Genomic DNA, 16,555 nt, shown 5'->3' with positions numbered 1-16,555 from the left:
CTGATAGAAAGTGATTACTACCGCCTATGGACCTCTGCAACACCGGGGCGTTTATCACCTGTAAGCCTCCCGGAGTTGCCTTAAGAAAGGAGTACGGTTCAGAAAAATCGCCGGTCGCGTTGTTGTGGATTTTCGGAAATCAAAGAGGTGCAGGTGAAACTTTAAATTTTGGCGAGATGTCCGATGATGAAATTCAGAAGCCGAGATGAATCCGAACAATCACTCGGAACATTCCCCGTGAAAATTTGGTAAAAGATGCAGAGTGATCCATCATCTATACGAAAAGCCAAAAGGATCAAGCAGGTCGGAGGGAGCTTGATCGTCGATAATTCGAGCCGCTCCGCATTGGATATGCTCATATGGAAGGAGTTGGTACTGAGGAGCAACTACACAAGGGTGAGAGCAGGTTTCCATGTGGGGCAGAATTTGCGTGTTGTATATCTTATGCGATGTGCCGACGTGAAATACTGTCTTGCCTTGCTGAACACGTCGAGATTTTTAATGTCTTTCACTTTGCGTCTCACTTGACTGCGGAACTAAACAAGGCTCGAAATATCCACGTCAAGTATTCCGATACTAGCTGTGGCGGCTATCGGAATGTTCTGAAATCGTGGAGATACGACAACACGTAATTTTTTAGCGGTTAATGTGCAAATTTGCCTTATTTTTGAGCTGAAGTGAATTAAGTTGAGCCCGTCTTAGTCCAAGACTTTGTTTAATGAAGACACGATTTCAGACACAATTTGTTCCGGTTTTTCCTGAGAAATATTATCCCGCCCGATGAGCTATGTAAGGTGCTCTTATCTGCATAGCACTGAATGTTAGATTTGTAACAAGTCATCGATATGCAGAAAAAACAGATCGGGTAATAGAAAGCAGGCTTGTGGAACACCAGCATTGACGAATTTTATATTAGAGCATGCACCATAGAGAACGACTTTTATGCTCCGACCTGCCAAAAAGCTGGTGATCCAATTGCACTATTTCCCGGCAATAGGATAGGAGCTTCGAAATATGTTCTTTGTGCCATACGCAATCGAAGGCCTATTTCCAAACTGGCCGCCAACGCCTCCCCCTTGCTCTCAATTTCGCCCATCTGTGATTAAGGTAAACTGGAAGGTAAACAGAATCTGGCAGTTTATAATAGAAACCATTTGGATAACAAGAAGATGATGGCTACAGGCCTATAATTGGAGGGGTTTGAGCGATTACCCTATTTAGGGAATAGATGCACCAAAGCAGTCTTCTATATACAGAGTGTATCAGAAATTTTACAATCAGTCTTACACATTTCAAAATGTATTGGCACTCTCTAAAAGGTTTATCATCGATAGTACTTATAACTACTAACATGACATTATGAAATAAAAAAATAGTATCTTAATAGTATTTTAATGGGATGTAAGGGGGCGCAAACTACACCTTAGTGCCTCACCTGCCCATGGTGCATCCTGCCGACCAGCAAACGAGGCTCTGGCGACCGACTGATGGCGGTATAACTATCAATTAAAAGGCGTAGGCGTAGCTAAATACCACAGGCTGGTAACGGGCAGCAGGGTCAGCGGTGCGAGAAGCTACGCCCTGCGATCGCCAATCCGCCTGCCCAGCGTGGCGATTATGGGCAATATCCTCCACATGCAGCACACACGCAAGCCACGGCCCCCAGTTCCCGGCAGCCCCGCTATTCCTCGTCATGGTGGCGACGATGGTAACGGCGGGACAGGGGGTGCTAAGAATCACCGGGAGGCCACCACAACCGACTGACCCTTGCGACGTACAACGGACGCACGCTACGGCTTGACTCGCATCTAGCGCAACTTGAGGTAGAACTTGGGAAAATTAGGTGGCACATATCAGGGCTTTGTGAAGTCCGAAGAGAGGGAGAGGACACCGTAACCCTCGAAACGGGCCACCTAATGTACTTCCGAGAGGGAGACCAACAATCCCAAGGTGGCGTTGGGTTTCTGGTAAATAAGTCCCTAGTTGACAACGTTGTGGAAATCTCCAGTATGTCGAACAGGGTAGCGTACCTCATTATAAAGCTCACCGAGAGGTACAGCCTCAAGGTGGTGCAAGCGTACGCACCGACCTCGACACACTCGGACCATGAAGTGGAACTTCATAATACAAATAAATACGGACAAGAGGCATATATTCAGAGACATCTCAGTGATTAATAGGTTCAATACCGGTAGTGATCACCGACTCCTCCAAGGCTCGCTGAATATCAATTTTAAGGCCGAGCGCGCCCGTCTGATGAAGTCGACGCTCCGACCAAAGCTGCTCCAAACCATTGGGGGATCTGAAACATTCCAGTCAATCCTGGAGAACCGATTCGCTGCTGTGGAAACCACAACTGACGTAAACCAGAACCTCGAAAATGTAGTTCGAATTCTCAGGGAAGAAGGCACGAGATATTGTGGCATGCAGCGTAAGGGCAGGAAGTCCAACCTTTCGGAAGAGACTTTGGGGCTCATGAAGAAACGACGTGAAAACCCACCTGTCACTTCGTCAGACAAACAGCAATTGAACCAAGAGATCAGCAGGCGCATACGACACGACTTCCGGTGCTCCAATACTCTCGCAATAGAAAGAGCTATTGAGCAGAATCGGGGGTCTAAGGTGTTCGTACAATCTCTTGGAAGGAGCCACCTGACGAAGTTGACCACAGCAAGTGGAGAAGTCGTTTCTTCTAAGCCGGCAGTACTTTCGGAAGTAGAGGACTTCTACGGCCGGTTATACGCATCGCATGCATCTTGACCTGATCCCGAAAATGAGGATCCTAGAACTACATTAACACGCCATTTCTCCGAAGACCTGCCTGAAGTCAGTATTGGCGAAATCGAAACTGCTCTTGGACAGCTTAAAAATGGAAAAGCCCCTGGAGAGGACAGCGTTACCACAGAGCTATTAAAAGCGGGAGATAAACCGGTACTTAGGGAACTTCAGACGCTTTTTAACTCTGTCCTCTTCGAAGGGAGAACTCCGGAGGCGTGGAGTAGGAGTTTGGTCGTCCTGTTCTTCCAAAAGGGAAACTAAACCCTGCTGAAGAACTATCGTCCCATATCCCAACTGAGCCACGTCTAGAATCTGTTTTCAAGAGTGATCACGAACCGTCTTGCGCGAAGATTCGACGAATTCCAACCCCCGGAGCAGGCCGGGTTTCGGACCGGATACGGCATCATAGACCACATCCATACAGTGCGGCAGATTATACAGAAGTCCCATGAGTATAATTGGCCCCTGTGTCTTGCATTCGTTGGACTATGAGAAGGCCTTTGACTCGGTTGAAATCTGGGCTGTTCTGGAGTCCCTGCAGCGTTGCTAAGTTGATTGGCGATACATCCAAGTGATGAGATGTCTCTACGAAGCTGCCACCATGTCCGCCCGAGTACAGAATCAGCAAAAAATCCCATACCATTGCATCGAGGAGTGAGACAAGGGGACGTTTTTTCCCCCAAATTGTTCACTAATGCAATGGAGGATATGTTCAAGACGCTGAACTGGAAAGGACGTGGCATTAACATCAATGGCGAATACATCTCCCACTTGAGATTCGCAGACGACATCGTCATCGTGGCATAAACGCTGCAGGACCTACAACAAATGCTGAACGAGCTGGCTGATTCTTCTATGCGTATCGGCCTTCGGATGAACTTGTATAAAACCAAGGTCATGTTCAATAAACATGTTCTACCGGAACCGACTACGATACACGGTACCGTCCTCGAAGTTGTTTAAATATATGTCTACCTCGGGCAGACTCTGCGTTTAGGTAGAAACAACCTTGAGGACGAAGTGAATAGAAGAATTCAGCTGGGTTGGGCAGCGTTTGGAAAGTTACGCCGAATCTTAACATCGTCGATCCCATAGTGCCTTAAGACGAAAGTCTTCAATCAGTGCGTCCTACCCGTCATGACATACGGAGCCGAAACGTGGACACTCACGACAAGGCTGCTCCACCAGCTTAAAGTCGCTCAGCGTGCTATGGAAAGGGCTATGCTCAGCGTTTCTTTGAGGGATCGCATTAGAAATCAGATGATCCTTAAAAGAACCAAAGTCATCGACATAGCCCACCGGATTAGTAAGCCGAAGTGGCAGTGGGCTGGTCATATTTGTCGTAGAACCGACAAACGTTGGGTAAAACGTGTTCTAGAGTGGAGACCGCGTCTCGGCAAACGTAGTGTAGGACGTCCTCAGGCACGGTGGTGTGACGATATACGCAAGGCAGCAGGGAGGAGCTGGATGCGAGTAGCCGGAGAAAGACCACAGTGGCGTGCACTGGGAGAGGCCTATGTCCAGCTGTGGACAAAAACGGGCTGATGATGATGATGATGATATCTTAATAAAATGTAAGCTGTATGATTATTATCATGCCTCTAGTCCGTGCGTAAAATAATTCATTTTATTTAGATTTATTGTCGTATCTAGACTAAAGGCTAGACGGCCTAATTTTTTGAAGAAACCAATAAATACTTGCTTTTTGTTTGTTTAATTAGCGCAAAACATTTTTTTGATAGTACGATAACCGGGACTTTTCTTGACTTAGCGAAAAAAATTCGGGGGCGTTTGAACCCCCAAAACTCTCCCCCTGTCTACGGCCATGAACTACAGGCACAAGGGACATAACATCTTAGTTCCCAAGGTTGATGGCACATTGGCGATGTAAGGAATAGTTAATATTTCTTACAGCGTCTTATGTCTATGAGTAATGGTGACCACTTACTATCAGATGGCCCATATGCTCGTCCGCCAACCTATACCATAAAAAAAATGCGTTTTGTGCCATACGCGATTGAAGGCCTTCGCTATGTCCAAACTGGCCATCAATGCCTACCCCTTGCTCTCAACTGCTTCTGTTCATCAACTAGAAGATCCCGGCTAAACGACCGGCAGTTTAGAATTGACTCCATTACCGAGGTGACGGCTACAGGCCTATAATTGGATGGGTCTGACCTGTTTCGCTTATGAGAGCCGAGATGGTCCAGTTGTTAGACCGCGTGTATCTTAACCGATAATTGAGGGTTCATATACTTATATTATATAATTCATCTTGTGCTCGGCAGTGAAGGAAAATATCGTTAGGAAACCAGCATGTGTCTAAATTTATATTTTACCAACTCGCATTGGAATATGTTTCGAACCTTTTCCACAAAGGGAACAGAAGGAAACAGTAGGAAATTTACAGGCGGTTGTTGTTGAGCGGTTGCCATTTTTAGAGATCGGATGCAACAAAGCAGTCTTACAGGAGTTCGGCTGCTTTCGAAGTCGCTAACTATTCGGCAAAGAGCGCCGCCAATCCGGTTTCTAACTTTATACACATATATTCTCAATAAAATATAGAATGTATCAGAAATTTTGAAACCTTACAAATTTGACGTATTGGCACTCTGTAAAAGGTTTATTCTTTTTAATATATAAAATTACTAACACGACATTATAACATGAAAAATTAGTATCTTAATAAAATGTAGTGTCCGACCGAAAGAATCGGTTTCAGCCGGAAAACCAATTTCGATCGGACTCTAATAAAATGTAAATAACTATATGTTTGAAACAACAAACAAACCCCCCCCCCCCCCTTTTTGCCTACGACCATGATTTGTGTAATGTAGTGGTAGTGCGTAAGCGAAGATTGTGGATAACTTGTATTATTAGTATTAGACATTATTTTTATTATTTGTCACAGCTACTTTTACTTTTAATTAAAACACATGCAGGCAAAAGAGACAAGTTCGAATAATTAATAGGTATAATAACAATAACTAATGAAAACACATACCAATGACACTGCTATCATAAAATAAAATAATGTATTAAATATAATCGCTGACCTCTCGATACATTTTCAAAAATTTTGACAAAAGTTAGTTAGGTTTTAGTTATAGTAGCCATATTGAAATGAGTAAGCGAGGCAAAGGTGTTTGCATGAATGGAATTGCGCAAGCGCTTGGTTGTCCCAGTCCGAAGTCGTGGGAACTAGATAAATATCAAGGTTGTGAATATGCGATGTCAACCACCTACTGATGATTGTCGAAAATTAAATGTATTCCTTTGCCATGGCAGTACATTTATAAGAAATACTGAACAGTCAATTTTTCGCATTTATTTATTAATAATATTGTATAACTATTTTATTTAGCGGTCAATGGTAGTTCAATTCGTATTATTAATCTGATTTAATTATAATAAATTAACCTTCTTTGACCTCATAACATTTCCTTTGGCAGATGTTAACTTTTAATTGACCTTTTTATGGTGTCAAGTAAATAAATTATGTGTTTATAATTAAGTATTTACTTGTCTAGTAAGGACAGCAAACTATTCATCATTAAAATAAAATCATATTCATTAAAATATATAAACATGTAAGAAGAGTTTAATAAAACGAATGAAATCGATGGTAAAATAATTTATTTAACTTATCCTAATGAGAGGCATTACATCTTAAAACTCCACTTGTAGTTACAATTATGCGATGCTACTACATTAGTAGTACACTTCAGAAGTTTTTGGTATTTACTTAGTGGTGGTAGTAAGGAGAAGAGTATGAGATGGCAGGGGCAGCAATTTTCGCTACTGGGGCGGCATGTACAACGGGAGCAGCGGCGTAGGCCACAGGGGCAGCATGCACATACGGGCTCACTACTTTAGCGACGGGGGCGGCGTAGGCGACGGGGGCAGCTTTAACAGCCAAAGGCTCCTTGTGCACGACTGCGTTGAAACCATTGTGGGGGTCAGCAGTGTAGTCAACGGTACGCTTGGTGCCATCGGGGTCAACAACGGAGTAGGAACCTTGTACAACATCGCCATCTCTGGTTTCGTGTTGGGATTTGGAATCTCCAGTAAGACCGTCTTGCACATCATAGGCGAAGCTGTATTGAGGATGAGGGTCGTATTCTTCAACGGCCACTTTGGCTACAGGAGCGACTGCGGCGTATTTGGCCACGGGGGCAGCATAGGCCACGGGGGCGGTGTGGTAGACTGGAGCAGCTGCATGGTATGCTGGAGCTGCAGAGTATGCGAAGGGAGCTGCTGGAAGTAATCCAGCGCTAGCAGCTGCCACGAAGCAAGCGAGAACGATGAACTGAAAATTAAAAATAATTATTTTCTATTCACTTCAATGAGTATCTTATTAAACTCCGTCATGGAAATTTATGTGTTGAAATACCTTGAATGCCATTGTGCTGGTTGGATGTGAGGATGTGGAATGATAGCTGATGGGGAGTGAATAGAGCTTTTATACCGCCGGCGGTGGCTCACCCTTTCACTCGTTGGAGTCGCTCTGACGTTGCGCGACCCTGATGTCTAGCCCTGGGGGCGTTTATCCGACTCCTGTGTGATGCCAAAAACTTAAAGTTCTAATGGATCTTACAGTCTAGACTTACGTTTGACAGACATGACAAATTAATTAATGAAAAATACATTTGAATTATAATTTCATCTTCTTATTAACTATTTATATATATTTTTATGAATACAATTTACAGCATTGGTCAAATGACTATACTTTAAGGTTCAATACGTGTTCACAAAGCATGTACTTCAAACGTGTGCTTTTTACTTATTGTTCCACACTCACACATATATTATTAACCGAAAGGTTGTGTTTGTTTATTCCTCTAGAGTTCCATAAAATATTTAATTCGATGAACATGTGATTGTGAAATTACAAACATATATATAAAGGTTTGATTTTAAGATGCACGTAGTTTAAATTATTTAATTTTTAGTAATTCATCAAATCAATATGCTTACAAAGAATATTACTTTTTTATTGTAAGTTACCACATTATACTACATATATACCGTTACTTCATTTATGTAATGCTAGATATAGGTCACAATGCTAGGCATAATATTTATATGCCAATTACAAAAAAGTCGAGTTTTTGTTCCTTTGAAATAGTGAAGATGACATTGATCTATATATCCAGCTGACCTAACATTATTAATAAAGAACTAGAACTGGTAAAGATACTTGAATAATAAATGCTTACATTTTACGATGCTTATGTGACCGGACGCATGATTAGAACACTTTTTTTTAGTTGTATTCGAACATAACATGTTCGACGTAGTTGTCGGATGTTTAATAAAACTTTGGACAAGAAATATATTTAACAGTAATTACACCTACGAATGTATTTAATTGAACGTCTAAAATTTGACAAAATGGTAATTTCGGTGAAATAAAAAAACAACCAAAAATAGAACAACATATTTTTTATAGAGTTTACAAAAATATATAATACAATATAGAATAGTAGTTTAGAGATCATAGGTAGGTATAGATGTTTGTGTTGCAAACTTTGAATCGGAGCATGCGCATGACCCAGGTCATAAATACACAAAGAAAAGCTCAGTGAACATATTATAAGCTATTTATCGGTCACGACATTGCGCTACACGTAACACGACGTAAATATTGTCATACACAATAATTGCTTTGATAAAAAAACTTTATGCATTTTACTTTACTTTTAAATGTCATCAGTATTGACATATGAAAGAAAAAACTGTTCTGAATTAAAAATTAATCTTTAAGGTGCTGGTGGATTTGAGCTGACATAGATAACGTAAACGACCCAATTTATGTAGGTTTTTAAAATAATTAAAATTTTAATCAATTTTAAATTCTTGTCCAAGTAGTGTAAGTTTTTGATTTGTGTAAGTAATTGGGGGAATAATTCAATGGTAAGTATAAAACCACGTTGATGGATAGGTATTTGACATCAACATTAAATACTAAATTATTAATTAAATCAACCGATATAAGTTATGTCCTAGAGCTAATATCTTCGTTAAACTTATAAAGTCTACTAATCTTTCATTACATTTATGGGTATAATAACCTATGTGAACTTAGCATAACTAATGGTGTATATATTATTCGCTACTAACTAAGGGACGGCTTTTTTATTTCATTTTAATTAATTGATAATTCATGATCAGATAATTTTATCTATTTTTGTATTTACATGTACAATACATTGCCACTCTATATAGAACCCGATGAGCCGTTTGTTTGGTTCTGCGGGCTCTAGTAACAAACATCCAAACATACAAAATTTCGCATTAAGATATTTTTTAACTTTGTGTAATTTTTTGATGAAGTTTAGTATTTTGAGTTTTATTAAAGTCCTGTTTGATAAGTCGTTCTAGGAAAAATAAGTTTCTATAGCTAGGACAATTGCTTGTGATAATTGTAGTGATAAACTTCATCTCTAAAAAAAACTTAAATACTCTAAGAAAATAAAAGTAAAATACTTAATATATTAACCGATTTGTCAAATATGAGAGTCTTATTTTCAGCTTTACAATATTGTTAATAATACACATTTACGAGGTTGTATTGGTCATTTTGACATTTATAAATTTCTATACATTAGTCATTCACCGAATGAAGAGATTGAATGATTCGGAGCTAGCCTCCATACCATTTGAAACAATAAGGGGCACAACCTTGGCACTTGGTATTATACGTAGGTAGTATACAGAGTAGTTATACGTAAATAAAGAAGGTAAATTAAAAAAGTTAAATATTCTAATAATAATATAGTATTTAATGTTAATCTATTAATAAAAATATACTCTACATAATTATTATATAGCAACCTTTTTCAATACTTAAAAAAATGTGTATAAATTATAGTTTTTAAATGATTCTTGTTTATATTGTGTGATGTAATAAAATAGTTATTCTGTATAATTTGTTTAAATTAATCTACTTATAGCCTCATTATACTTATTAATAATACCGTCATCAATTAATCTGTACGTAAAGTTAAGCATAGCAACCTATACTCGTGGATCACCCACATTGGCCAGCGCGGGCGCTCTGTGAGTGTCTAATGTAAGAGATTTAATCTCAGACGTTACGAAACCGATGTAGAATATTGTTCTTGTTTCGTATTGTCTGGTACTATGTATTTAATAATAAAGTTAGTCATTAAAAATCTAAACCTATAGTTTTTTTTACCAATTAATTAAATTATACCGAAGTTACCACCGATTATTTTCACACGCTACGCAAATTACAATAACATTTAAATTTGTAAATTAACAAAGAGCTAATGTTCATAAAAGTGGTATAAAAGCTAACGGTTACAAGAGCATAAAATATAATTTAATCTTAAATAGAAAGAATGAAGCTTAATTAACTACCTAAAATAAGCTCATGTTTCCATCGTATCTTACCAAATTTGGTTTGAGAATCAGCAATTTCATCATTAGTTTTATTTTTCAACCTACATAGCATAACTATACTTCATGCCGCTATGACCAACTAATTCTACAATAGTCGTAACCTTTTGCTTAATTCAATTTTGAAAACATATTATATAATTAGACTAATACAATGTATTCAAATATTAAGAGCTTATTGTTAACCAAGATATTTTTAACGTATTCTAATTCTAGGACATGCATATTCTAATTAGTTGCAATAACTGATATAATTACAAAAATCCAACGTGAACATTCGAATTTACGTTGACATTAAATAAATGGATTTAAATTTGAACTTTTACTCGTTTTGAGATTTTTGTAAAAGCAATCATCCTTCTTTTTAAGGTTAATATCTTTTTCATTGGCGTTACAATTTTTTATAGCTGCAGCTTAAGTTGCATTTACTTTGAATGCTTTAACGCTTGTATTCTTATTTGTGCTCTGTTATTGAAATAAGTAAGATGTAATAGCAAGTATGTATTTGTTCTGGCTTAGTACTGTTACAAGGTAAAGGCTAATGAAAGGGCCGGCTTAAATCCATTTCCACACTGTATTTTTAATTAAAAAATTTCAAGGAAACACACTCTCAGGTTAGTTAGTGACCATCCTATATATATATATATATATGTCTACCTAATTAAGTCCTTTATTTTGCAATTATTATTATTTTATACATAATGGTCGGTTAACTTAAAATAATTATTGAATTTATTTTCTCCATAGAGTACAAAAGTAAATCTTATCAGGTAGGCGAATTAGCATAAATGTTTATTTCATATATTATACAGAGACTAATGCTTAAAAAGGTAAATCACGTTACCAGATCCTCAATCCTCAATTAAGACATTATTATTTGAACGATTTTAATGCTCTCTTAAATATTAATATTTGTAAAGTATGTCGTAAGGTGTTGATTAAATGACTTATCGGTACCGTTGTAGTAGATTTGACATATACATATATTGATAAAGGATCAACATTATAAAAGTGTTTGTTAAATTAATTTAAGTTTATTATTTAACCTAACATGTGTCTTGAAATTATAGAGGCATATAAAGTAAGTACTTCCCAAACGGAATTTGGTGTTGTAAATCATGGAAAAATAAAATATTATATATAATTTTAGGAATTCTGTGCATTCATAATTTCGCTGTGTAGGTATTAAACTCGATTAGTCTTACAAATTTTTATTACAATATAAATGGTAGTAAAAAGTTTTGACTTAAAGTTTGTTAATGCCCTTAAAGATAACATATGCGTCGCTGGCGGCGCGTACGCAACTGGAATTCATAAGTCTAAAAGGTCGCCAGACGCAAAGGTAATATCGAGAACATATCGAATTTATCCGAGTGAATGCAGAACAGGCGAAATTGCATCAGCTATATCGAATTCACAGTTTCCAAATTAAAAATAAGGGATACTAAAAATATACATTTTATATAAATTAATGGCAATTATTCAGTTAATTTTCCTATGAAGTTTCTATGTATATTTTATTTGTTAATAAAATTCATATAATGTTTAAGGTAATATTAGAGCAGTTACCTTATTGACTGCTGACTGCCACTGACAATGGACCTGACCCATTTACAGTGTTCTACAACAATAGCACTTTATTAGAGTTAATTAATGAGTCGAGATGGCCATGAGTCGAGATGGCCCAGTGGTTAGAACGCGTGCATCTTAACCGATGATTGCAGGTTCAAACCCAGGCAAGCACCGCTAATTCGTGTGCTTAATTAGTCTTTATAATTCATTTCGTGATCAGCGGTGAAGGAAAACATCGTGAGGAAACCTGCATGTGACAAATTTCATAGACATTCTGCCACATGTGTATTCCACCAACCCGTATTGGAACAGCGTGGTGGAATATGTTACACACCTTCTCCTCAAAGGGAGAGGAGGCCTTTAGCCCAGCAGTGGGAATTTACAGGCTGTTGTTGTTGTGTTATTTAAGACATAATCACTTTTATTCGCGTAATGTGTTCTTTCCTTGCTTCCTTTATCTATTGGCTGTTAAGCTGTGTTTCCTGAAGCCCTGGATACTAATCGCCTGTCTTTACCCCGAACATTATTTAACTGGTCTGTGAGTAAAATAAGGCCGGATTTAGAAAGTTGATAGCGTTGTACTTCTGCGCTTCAGATGGACCTAAGAGCGAGTGCAATATAATACGTCATTAAAAAAATATTTTTTCAATCAAGATATTTTTATTTATAATACAATACTTTTAAAGTCAACTACTTATTCCACTTAAAGGTTAATTCAAAAATTTAGTCGAAATTTATATCGCTATTTTTTTGAAAATCCATATTGAATATCATTAATCAAGCTGAAAAATGATATCCAATGATATCCCGACAATTTGCTGTCAAATGTTGTTTATTTGGCTTTTTTCCTGTTATAGTTGGAATAGAGTACACGCCTATATATGTATGTGGACGGGCACATAAGCCACGCAATGGTGAGTAATCACCACACCATAGCCCATAGAAATTGGTGCTGTTAAAAATATTAATATGTTTTTACATCTCTAATGCGGCATCAACTTTGGAAACTAAGATGTTATGCCTAAAGCTGGGTTACTCACCCTTCAAACTGAATACTCATTAATAATCTAATAATAATCTTTTAAAAAAAGTAATTTTTTAAAAGATTAATCAACCTTTTAGTCACGAGTAACAAATAACAGATTTCATATTTCGTTTAATTATTTTTTGCGATAACTTTACAGAAAGGCTTATTGTATATAGGATTAAAAAAGAATTTGGCCTTTTTTGAACTCTAATTCTATTCTTTTAATTATCGAATGTATTGAAAAAAAAAACCTTCTTAGTTCTCATCTAACTTATACAAAATGTTGTGGTTGGTCTTTGCTAGTTTAGGCTTAGAGTTAGGTTAGTAGTTAGGTTTAGAGTAATTTAATTTAATACATTAATTAACATTCACTTACACATTTATTGGAGAGGGAAGCATAATCATTATAAGGATAATAGCGGTCGTCTATTAACATACCGCATAACCGCCGGCTAAAGCTGGTGGAAAGGATAAAGAGATAGTGCGAGGCAGAAAATGTCTTAGAAATCGAGCTGTTGTGGATTTTAGGACATCGAGGTGTTGCGGGTGAAACTTCGAATTTCGACGAGATGTCCGAAGGTGAAATTTAGCAGCCGGGATTACCCCGAACAAGTCTTCGGAATATTCCCCGTGAAAAATTCAGAGTGATCCAACATCTTTTCGCAAAGGCAAAGGATCCAGCAGATCGAAAAGGGCTTGATCGTCGATAACTCGAGCCGCTCTACATTGGATGCGGTCAAATGATAATTTATAATGTTAATGAAAGTGTGCCACATGTGCTTAATTAAAATTGGGGCAGCAAAAAATTAAACTTGTTTACAAATCTTATACTGAAAAATAAATTATGCTTAGACCAAAAGGCAGAGGAACATATTAAACATGCTGCTTTTTCTTTGCAACTTTGTCTTTCTTTAAAATTTACTGTCCGAAAACCCACAACGGACGGCCGGATGAAATTAAATGTGTAATATGTTTTAATAGATAACATACGTCTTGTAGAAATGTGAAGGTAAATCTGAAACTAGTTCCATAGTGCATGTAGTATAATGTCAGCGCCTGATATTATTAGAACGGGTTTACAGAGGCCGTTAGAAAAATTAACGCCGGGTGCGAAACGTAAATTAACCGTGCTAATAGTTTTCACGGTTAATTATTTTAACATTTTTGTATTTAATAAGTAATGCTGCATTTAAGAAAGGTTATAATGTTGTTAAGGCTGTTTTAAGGTTCTTTTTTAATACAATAATTTTGAAAAGGTCACGTATTATATATTTTTTTAAAACCTTAACTTAAAGCCTTCGTACTTCCTAACTACTCTTAAAACTACTTATACTGCACCTCCATTTATTAAATTGTTTGATTTTCATTAGTTATTTAATCTTTGGAAAATTTTATATTCTGATATTCTGAGTATAAATTTATTAAAATAAGAATAAAATATTAACATAAAGTCCTTAAATATATACAAATGTGAAAAATATAAATCAATCTGATAGATGTTTATAAAATATCGATTTGCAATACAATACTAAAACATCTAATACATAGATATGTTATGTACATGAATAAATACGAATTTGAATTAAAAATTGTTACTGTATATACTTGACCACGTGGAATAGTGAAACTTTTATGTCTTTGCTTGTGCTATAATTTGAAAAAAATTCTTAATTAGTAATTATTGACAAATACATATATATAGTACGACACAAATTAGATGTAGCATCGGAAAATGCAATGGAATGAAAATAAAACCGATTACTGCCGATTTACACAACCAATAGAAATAGCTCGCTATCGCGCCATTCGACGCTATTCGTCGCTATTGATTCACGCGTCAGAGAAAGCAAGTGCATGTAAACCGACGCTTCAAATTGACGAATATATTACGTCATATGATATTACACGTTATTACGTTTGTGTAAAGATCATATTCGCGTGAGAAATAAATATTGATAATTTGGGATAGCGTACTCAATTCGGATGTGATCGGTTTTACGAATTTTGCCGATGCGACATCTAAGTTGTGTCTTACTATACTTGTATATCTAAATCCAATTTGAGGTAGAGATAGAAATTTATATTTTATTCCATAATAATTAATTTATATTTTATAGCTTTAAATATCTTTGTATTTTAGTGACTCTCTGATGTGTCCTGACGACATAATTTTAGTAGTTAGTTATTACATGCATTCTAATACTTTTACACTTTCGCACAAGCGTTCCTTACTGCTCAGCGGAAATTCGTCGTAAATGTTGATAAATCATTGATTTCATACATTTTTACCAGTTCTTATTTAAAAGCATGTAGCACAACTATATATATGTAAATTTTGCATTTCATGATTGGCTTCACAACCAAACTATTTTAAGCGCATATTGAGAATCCTAATTTATTGAGATTACACTAGTAATAATTTCTAATATTAATGAGTGTACTGAGTCATAATTAAAGGATTTTGCACATCTCATTTATATTTATACAGTATTCTCATAAAATTACTGTAACATTCGATATGAATCAGTGGCACACCGAGCGTGCTTCGCCATTGCGTAAATACTGGCAGCCTTGTGAAGGACGCGTGCGCAGGCGCAACTCGGAAAATACTCGCCTATATTCATACGCGCATCGCTCATTAATTGGAGTTATCAGGGTTGTCAGAATAATTATATAATTTATCGAAGTATAACAGTTAATAAACTTAGAACATTAATATCCACATAATGAGTATATTATATTCAGTACATGTATTTTCAGAGAGTCTACAATAAATAACATGTTCCTTGTTTCATTATATAATTTAATTGACAACCTTTAAGCAAGGGGTGAATAAGAAAAACAATTGAGTGTAGCATTTTCATGTACGTCACGTTTGAGTTGAAATTTTCGGTTTGGCCCGGGCTAGTCATACGTCTACATTACGTCGACCTTAGTATTGCGGCCTTGCCACACATCGCACTAGTAATTTTTAGACCAGACATAGTCAAATTCTTATCTTTGTCTCACCAATGCGCAATACATTTTATCTACTACGTATTTATGTAAAAAATAAGAAATTCTTTGAATAAAATTATATGGTAACTTTAAAAATGTTAAATAACTGGAATTTTAAGTTTAAAGACATATTTAATATATTTTAATTTAACAATTTAGTTATTTATTAGTAAGTTTGTTAGTGGAGTCCAGTTCTGGGTAGTCCAATATAATTAGTGAGACTTAAGAATTTGAATCCTGTTTCCATTGTTCAGTTGTGCTGGTCCATTGAAGCTAAGGACTGCTAATCCGGTGGCACTTTAATGATTAACTATGTTTAGAGTACATTTAGTTTAGAAAATACAAAAATAAATTATGCAATACCAAAGAAGGTTTAATAACGTCGCTTTAGACTTAATGCTTTATATACTAAGCAGCTTACGTTTAAAGTCGTGATTACATTGGTTTGATCCTTATCTAAGCCATTGTAATGCAAGTGATAAGCGAAGTATTATTATTAAAAATGTTCTTAAAAAGTGTTAATCGCTTAAACAGCGTTTCCATAAACTGCCTAAAAATTTGAAATAAAGAAAGGTCGATTAAGATTGTAATCAGTTTGCATATAAATGAAATACCGGTGTATTATTTTTCACGAAATGTCCGAAACTATTCCTAAATATCCTTTCGTGACGTAGAAGATCCTTAAGACAGGATTTTTGGAAATAGAACTTAAAATTGGACTTAATTTTGAATAATTTTTATACCTACGATGTC

At 36.5% G+C, this 16,555-nt stretch overlaps 1 protein-coding gene across 1 annotated transcript; it reads right to left on the bottom strand.

Annotated features, from left to right (window-relative positions):
• Positions 1–6,399: 6,399 nt before the first annotated feature.
• On the bottom strand, positions 6,400–7,284 carry LOC124538795 (larval cuticle protein A2B-like). The gene is made up of 2 exons (XM_047115994.1): positions 7,172–7,284; positions 6,400–7,087 (listed from the first exon to the last, which is right to left on the bottom strand). The coding sequence occupies exons 1-2, from the start codon at positions 7,181–7,183 to the stop codon at positions 6,524–6,526; spliced, it is 576 nt and encodes a 191-aa protein (XP_046971950.1). The 5' UTR covers positions 7,184–7,284; the 3' UTR covers positions 6,400–6,523.
• Positions 7,285–16,555: the final 9,271 nt, after the last annotated feature.

This window comes from Vanessa cardui, chromosome 21 (genome assembly GCF_905220365.1).
Source record: "Vanessa cardui chromosome 21, ilVanCard2.1, whole genome shotgun sequence".
NCBI lineage: Eukaryota > Metazoa > Arthropoda > Insecta > Lepidoptera > Nymphalidae > Vanessa > Vanessa cardui.
This window is presented reverse-complemented; position numbering and strand designations above follow the sequence as displayed.